This window comes from Danio aesculapii, chromosome 3, assembly GCF_903798145.1.
Source record: "Danio aesculapii chromosome 3, fDanAes4.1, whole genome shotgun sequence".
Lineage (NCBI taxonomy): Eukaryota > Metazoa > Chordata > Actinopteri > Cypriniformes > Danionidae > Danio > Danio aesculapii.
The window spans coordinates 7899797-7908062 of record NC_079437.1 but is presented as its reverse complement, the minus strand read 5'-3'; the positions used below and the strand labels follow the sequence as shown (position 1 = coordinate 7908062).

Below are 8266 nucleotides of genomic sequence, written 5' to 3'. Positions count from 1 at the left end.
CAAGTCTTTTGCTCCGGGACTCGTTGATTTGGCGTATTTGTGAAAACTGAAGAGATCATTTGTTCAATTTGATGACACACATACAAATACAGTCGTATATTTCAGTCACTTTCACTTTCAGTTTGATCTTTAGTCTCAGAAATGAACAAACAGCAAGAGCTGATCAAAGCAAACGCTCAAAAATCCTTCTCTGAAGCGTTTCTCCTCATTCTGATGCTGATTTATGCTGGATTTTGTTCATCAGGAGACAGAAAAAGAGTCAATCTTCCTGCTTAGCTTTGGAAGAGGGCAGAGCTGCTTCTTCTTCAGGGTTTTACGGCAGATTTACAGCATTGTGTCTCATTACTGCCCCCTTCTGGACCATCTCTCCTTCATTCTCTCGTCCAGTCCGGTTTCCTTGAACAATTCTAACACACATTTCCTTCAGTTTAGTGTTTCTGCACTGTCTAATATACTTCTGCCTCTTCTTTCTGCTCTTCAGAAACTCATCAGCTGAACAACATTTCTCCTCTTTCTTCTGCAAATTTCCTACAAGATATGAGTGTCTGAAAACACTGATTCAAGACCAAACATGACGATGAGACCCTCAATAATAACAAAGGCTCCATTAAGACTCTTCAGCTCTTTTGAGTGTGTTTGAGACTCAGAGAACAACAATTAACCAGGTTTTATTAATAGTCCATTTCAGTAACCATGTTCTTCTGCCACATTGAGTAATTTAGAACCACAGTTTTACTACAAATACCATGGTAAAACTATGTTTGGTGTTGCAAAACCACAGTTAATCAGGGGTTACCACAGTGGACCATGGTAAACACACATTAACTCTGGTTTAGTGAATATTTAGCTTTAGTTAACAGGTTCAGTGTCTGCATTTGACTCCAGTGACTGCCAGTTGATGAGCATCAGATCAATAATGGAGCTGAAAATACCCTAGACACAGCAGATTTGCACAACAATAAAAGGTATAAATGTCTTTTAAATGCAAACTAAACCTGAAACTGACAAATAAACAATAAACTATTCTCCATGACTGAAATTCCCTGACTTTCACTGTCTCCAATAGGCCGATAGCTTTACAAACTCTCTGATATTTCAGAAATTGAGCTGTGAAAGCAGTATAAAAGTCCTGTAAATTCACCAGTCCAACAATAAAGCAAGAGTAAAGGCTGAAATGTGTTTATTTCTGCAGGATTGTCTAAATGAGGGAGGAAATGCTGAGTTTGCTGTTTAATCTCAGTCCTCATCGAGACTTGAGCGCGGCTTCACTGACATCTAGCGGTCAGACTGAGAAACACACTCACAACACCCAGATCTGCACTCCAGCAATCATCAGCATTTACACACAAACATCTTTTACACTCAATTATCATCAACACTTCACACATTTTATTAATACAGCTTATCTGAAACATTTACAGACACTTTACTTCTATTAATATACTTTAAAATGTAGATTAAATCACTTTTAAACATTTACTTTGATGCAGACGACACAAAAGAGCAAATAACAGCATTAAAACACTCTCTAAGGTGTAGAAACCTGTATCTGATGTTAGTATTTTGTACGTCAGCAACCCGAGGGTGAATGATCATGGTACATATCCAGTGAAGACTTCCTTAGTAAAACACAGAGAAGATTAGATGGACACACACTGTTCCTTCTGTAAGCAACACCCAGAACCTCTAGTGGATTTATTCTGCCAATGCCATTCATCTAATGTGCTTTGGAAAGACTTTCCCCTTTCTGTAATTGAGAACATTGATAAAGACTTTAGATTGAGCAGAAAAATCCAGAATAAAAGAAAAGCTTGGGTCAGACTGGACTTCCTTTAGCTCAGCTGAGAATAATGAATAATGAGGTTAAAGGTGTTCAGATTAAAGTCCACACACCATTAAACAGCACAGGGTCAGGCTTAGACATGTCAAACTATAGAAATGAGCACACACACGCACGCACGCACGCACGCACGCACACGCACGCACACACACACACACACACACACACACACACACACACACGCACACACACGCACACACACGCACACACACGCACACACGCGCACACACACACACACACGCACACACGCACACACGCGCACACGCGCACACACACGCGCACACACGCGCACACACGCGCGCACACACACACACACACACACACACACACACACACACACGCACGCACACACACACACACACACACACGCACGCACACACACACACACACACACATCAATATATTACAGTCATGAACTAAAGCAACAGAACTGACCTGATTGTCCAGTCGAGTTGATCAATAATCCTTCATCAAGACGTCCAGTGAAGAGCCTGAGGAGATTAGTTTACTCAAACACCAATGAAGAATGTGTCCAAAAATAACCCAAACATGATCAAAAGCCCCAATATTCCCATTCAAATCCATGACAGAATCGTCCATCAATAGAGTCTAAGAGAAAGAGTCAAAGATGTCCAGAAACAGCTCACAAACACAGCTAGTCCTCCAGTCCAAACAGTGTTTCCCTCCAAAATCACACAGGCCTTCCTCTTTATATGGGGCCTACAGGAAGTGTCAAAATAAAAGTCCCTCAAATAGACACAACATAATGATCAGAAAGAGAAACACAAACCACTGAAATTAAACTAAAGACAATCTAGAGATGTAATGTAGGGTCACTGAAGCACTTTATTGAGGATTTATTAGCTTCACATCAGTGTTTATATCAGAAGTCCAGCTTAATAAGCAATACACAAACACAAATCACACAACATATTACTATAAAGCAATAAACACAACTGAAATCAAGAAACAAACCCAAGCTAAATCATTTAACTCATTTAAAGGAGACATTATAAAACACTTCATGTGTCTTAATGTACCTAAACAACCAGAGAAACCCCCATTTCTGTCCAACTTTACCTGTAATTAACAGTAAACACAGTAAAGAGCGAGCCTCAATCCACAGATGAAGTGAACAACACCACATTAAGCTTTAATTAAGCTTTATTTGACTCTTAGTTTGACATTTTCTTCTCCCAAACATGAAGTCAAATATTGATCCAGAAACATCAAATCACTTTAGTACTTTTAATGTGATGTAGAAAGCAAAGTAGGGCTTTATATCTCTGCCTGCACACAAATAAAGCAGATTCAACATGAATGAATGGAGTTCAAATACAGTCTAGAAACATGGAGATGATGTTGGAGATCATGTGCCAAATGAAAAAGACATTTCTATAAAGCAAGACAAGACAAAACTGGGCCTAAAATGAGTTGAAGAGACAAATGAAGATGATGATTGTAAGTTGTAACACAAACAGACAGTGCTGTAATTCTCCCACTGCAGTCTTCTCTTTCCTCCACAAACACAGCCTATTTTTCTGCTTTCTTTCTTTCTTTCTCTCCTTCAGAACAGCTGCTTTGTCCTCTTTCCAGTGCAGTAATATTCCAGCTGTGTTTGTTCTGCTCTAAATCTCTCCAATTCTCCCACACTAAAGTCCTGAATCTGCGCATTTGAGGGAAACTTGTGCTCCTGAAATGCTGCAGTGATGCTGCTGTGATTTCTGCCTGTTTGTGTTGATGTTTATTCCTGAAGGCTCTTTTTCTTCTTCTGCACACATTAAGCTCTTCTGCTGACGGCGGCGTAAGTCACTGAATCATTAGAGTGATCCTGAGAAACAGATTCTGCTCATCATCATCATCATCATCATCATCATCATCACACACACTGATTGTGCTGAACTCTACTCACACTGGCTGATTTCTCCGGCTTTTTCCCAGCACAAGTGACCTCAGAATAAGTGACTGGATCCTCCGTCTGCTCCTAAACACAATGCAGAAGAGCAGAATCAAGCTGAATCCACTCAATCCGCCTGAAGATGTGGAGAAATCACTGATTTGGGCCACTCACATGGGCTCTGGCAGCAGGATTAATGGACATGTGGATTGTTTGATAGTGGACTTGATTCTCATCTTTGACCTTTACACAACAAACACTGCATGAGGGACACTTTACTGAGCTTTAAAGACACAAAATCAATCAGTCCATCTAAATGAGTGGCGTTACTGAACTCACCGCTGATTCACCAGTCGCTCTTTGATGAGCTGCTGAGGATTGAGGAGAAAACACTGACTGTTAAAGTACCTTTTAAGTGTTGTGTAAAGGAACGGCAACATTAAAAAGTGCTAAATGCTTTACTGATACAACTTTTGTTGAACTGTGTTGCATTTGTAGAATTAAAATTTATATACATGCATTTATTTTGAATAATAAATAATAAATAAATAAATAAATAAATAAATAAATAAATAAATAAATAAATAAATAAATAAATAAATAAATAATAAATAAATAAAAACACGAGGAACACATTAAATCACGTGCTGTTGTATTGTCTGCAAGTCAAAGTAAATTTGGAAATCTTTTCTGTTTAGTGTTTGTAATTGGAGTAAATGTGAGACTCACCAGCTCTTCTTCTGCGCTGGATCAAACACAGAACAGCAGCGATGAAAACAGCCAAAGCAGCAGCAGAAAGCAGAACTGAAAGCACTGAACAACAGAAGGACTCAGTCAGATAAAGGCCCATTCAGGACTAGAACAGACTAACTCAAGACTGAAGCCTGATTCTCCCACGTGGCCAGCAGATGTCCTCAGTGATGCATTTATAGGCAACGCACACAAACGTACTCTCTCCTCTTCCTCCTCCCCACTCCCCTCTCTCTCTCTCTGTAAATCTTGTTCTGAATATAAACAGTATCAGTATCTTCCTCTATATTGTTAATATCCTCGAGGTAAATGACTTTTAATGCACATTTTGTTAAAAAAAAGAGACAAAACTATTATGGGAGTGACATCATCAATTACACCATTATCATTGTCATCACCACCATCACCACCATCATCATCATCATCATCGTCCTCCTCATCATCATCATCATCATCATCATCATCATCATCATCATGTACCTGCTGTTATTGAGGCTTCTGCAGGTTTTATAGTTGTGTTTGTGTTTGTTGGAGTCAGGGCTGCTGTTTTAGCTTCAGCTGTAAAAGATGAACATTATTAAATCACATTATGACAGTCAATCATAGTTTAATTAGTCAAAAACCCTGCAGATAACTCATAAATACTCAGAATCACTCAGTCGCTGTTGTTGTTGTTGTTGTTGTTGTTGTTGTTTTAGCTATAAAAGATGAACACTACCAAATTAGGTTTATGGGGATACGTCATTCATAGTTTCATTACACATAAACACTCCAGATAACTCACAAATACTCATAATAACTCATAATAAACTGATAATACAGCACTGATGTGAGGCACCGGTCATACATGTTGTTGTGGTGTCTGTGTTGTGAACTGGAGTCACTGCTGTTGTTGTTGTTGTTGTTGTTGTTGTTGCTGTTGTTTTTTCTGTTGTTTGAGCTTCATCTATAAAAGATGAAGGTGAATATGAATCATACTGTAGCAGAACATCAGTTTAATAACTCAACACACACTATAACTCGAGTATTGTGCAGTGATGTGAGAAAAACACTGCTCCAGGTTCAGTTGTTTCTGCTTGTGGTTTGGGCTCCGCTTTAGTTGTGAGATCTGGAGCTGTAAGGGATTACAAGGGATGCTTTACTGACTGTTTCAAATAAAGCTGTCCATATATTCTAATAATAATAATAATTTAATAAAAAAGACAGACCTGGACGAATATCAGATGAAGATGATGATGATGAAGATGATGATGGAGAGACTGAAAGTGAACAGAAGACACAAATCACTAATCATGAGCTGAAACACAGAATTCAGCCCTGATTAAACTGAACACATGAGGAGGAAATTACCAGCAACAACATGCAGATACATGGAAACCTGTGCATAAGGTCTATCTTTCTGGTCTTCTCTCCACTGTTGGCAGAAGTAACGTCCAGTATCTTCTGTTGTGACTCTACTGATGATCAGAGAGCAGTCAGAGCCCAGATTCAGTCTGTCATGTTTCCCTGTGTCTTTCTTGTTTACCCCTAAATTAATCAGTTCAACAGTCTGTGTCGGTGTCGTTGTCTGTCTGTAACTATTGTAGAGCCATGTAGTTCCTGATTTGCTGCAGTACTGATCAGTATTTATACAGGGCAGATGAACAGTTTCTCCAGATCTGCTGAACACATGAGTCTCTTCTGCTTCAAACACACCTGAAACACACAACATATAGTGTCATATTTTATTGACTGATAATAAAAAAGAAAGAATTAAAGTTAAACCTGCATAAGAGTGCTTTTCTCTCTAATCAGTCCTGCTGTGAGATCTCTTCCAGTATCAACAGTGCTATTTTAATTAGCCTCAGACAATTTCCAGTATTTGGTAGTAACAATAACACAGAAATATATTGATCTATTTAAGCACAAGTGTGTTGTAATATTAGAGAAAACTAAACAAGAGCTCACTGAATGGAAAACTCTCTCACTTTCTCTTGTAGACAGAATAAATACAATAAAAATCAATATTTTTCCTAAATTTCTGCTTCAAAGTATTCCAAACTTCATATGAAAGACATATTTAAGCCCTTAGATCAAGTAATTCCTGATTTTATTTGTCATTTATTAGCATTAAAGACATCAAACTAATAATAATACATTTATTTTAACATCTATAAACTACACTAAACCCTATAGAACTTAATAGTCTTAAAGTTTGGTTACAGTTCAGAAAACATTTTGGCTATTTGGTCTCCTATACTGTATATAAGAACTGTCTTTCCTGCCCTCTATCTCAGACCAATCCTTGGTAATATGGTTTAGAAGGGGGATTATTGTAAGTATAATAATCTTTTTGTGACAACACACTTTTATTTATTTATCCTAAATATTGAACCTTCCCAAACTACTTTTTCAGCATCTCCAGAATCAGGAATTGATCAGAAATACATTTTCTCTCTTCCCTCATGTGCCTCCTTAACAAGAAATTGCTCATTTTTAAGTCTCCTAGAGGTAAGCAGATGACTTGAACCATATTTGAAACCATTCAGTCGATTTCTTGATCCGGCCTGGTCACTATTAGCTTAGCTAACCATTAACTATTAGCATTTCATTCCCAAATTCATAAGAGTTTTGATCATTTTCCTATTTAAAGTCTGAGCCCTCTGTAGTTACATCGTGTAATTAGACCGAAGGAAAATGAAAAATGCCAATATTTATAGGAATTGTTCTCTCATTCTGGTGCAAAAGTCAAAGAAAATCTGCTGCTGTAAAATGCCTGAACGAGGCGGAGTGATATCACACAGTGCAGGAGAATGGGCTGTTTTCAGAGGGCACCTTAAAACCATGAAGATACCATAGAAGAACTGTTGAACTCCATCAGAAAACACAACACATTTACAAACCAACCCTTTCATGCTATGCTATGCTAAGCTATTAGTGACCCCACCAGGACAAGACATCAGCTGAATGGTTTCAACAATGGTTCAAATCAATTGTTTAACTCTAGGACACTTGTAAAATGAGCCTCACACATGTTCGAGTGTTCCTTTAAAATGAGTTTTGGTCATAACCATTTGCAAACTGAAATTTCCATTATAGAAATGCTTTTCTATTTCCTCAACGTTGCAGCAGAACAACAGTATAACCTTTTATTATGAGCATCTCCTCAGGTACAGAATATGTTTTCAGTGTTGAACTCTACCAATGTGAGCTTCACTATTAATTATGTGACATTTATTGCCACACTGAAAGCAGAAGCAGATAGTTCAGCTCAGATCTAGAAAATTAAATAACTAGCAGATAGTGTAATAATGAAAGTCAGAACTGACCAACAACATCAGTCACGCAGAGCTTATTAAGAAGGTTAAAGAGCTTTAATATGTATTAATCAGATTAAAAGACTTCACCATTTCATTGGGAGAGCAGAGACAGACAAACTACCTGCAGCTGAAATCATCACATCACATGTTCTTAGGACACATTATAATTACACATACTGCTAGAAAGACGTCAACACAGCACACATTAAAACAAATATCAGAGCATTGAGAAATAAAACAGCCTGCCATGACTCTGACTGACTCAAACTCTCGTCCAGAATAATGAGCTGAAGTGCTGAGTTTATAATCTTGTAGATGATGAACAGCAGTGTTTACCTGTGCTGAGTGTCCAGAAGATGAGCAGCAGAAACAGAGGACTCCTATCAGCCATTCTGTGTTTCTGACACTCGTCTTCTGCTTTATATATATATGTTCAGCTCTTCTTTAAACAGCAGCAGCTCTTCCTGTGCTTCTGCAGCT

General features: G+C 38.1%; 1 protein-coding gene across 1 annotated transcript; it reads right to left on the bottom strand.

Moving 5' to 3' along the window:
• Nucleotides 1-2661: 2661 nt before the first annotated feature.
• Nucleotides 2662-8266, bottom strand: LOC130217046 (uncharacterized). The gene is made up of 10 exons (XM_056449045.1): nt 8123-8266; nt 5838-6182; nt 5696-5746; nt 5521-5601; nt 4968-5045; nt 4467-4550; nt 4077-4108; nt 3912-3980; nt 3753-3824; nt 2662-3671 (listed from the first exon to the last, which is right to left on the bottom strand). The coding sequence occupies exons 1-10, from the start codon at nt 8175-8177 to the stop codon at nt 3621-3623; spliced, it is 918 nt and encodes a 305-aa protein (XP_056305020.1). The 5' UTR covers nt 8178-8266; the 3' UTR covers nt 2662-3620.

Coding starts and splice junctions, on each gene's coding strand:
- LOC130217046 (XM_056449045.1), bottom strand. CDS start 8,177: ATGGCTGATAGGAGTCCTCTGTTTCTGCTGCTCATCTTCTGGACACTC. Junction 4,551..4,967: donor AGAAGCCTCAATAACAGCAG/GTACATGATGAT, acceptor TCTGTTGTTCAG/TGCTTTCAGTTCTGCTTTCT. Junction 3,672..3,752: donor AGCCGGAGAAATCAGCCAGT/GTGAGTAGAGTT, acceptor TCTGTTTCTCAG/GATCACTCTAATGATTCAGT.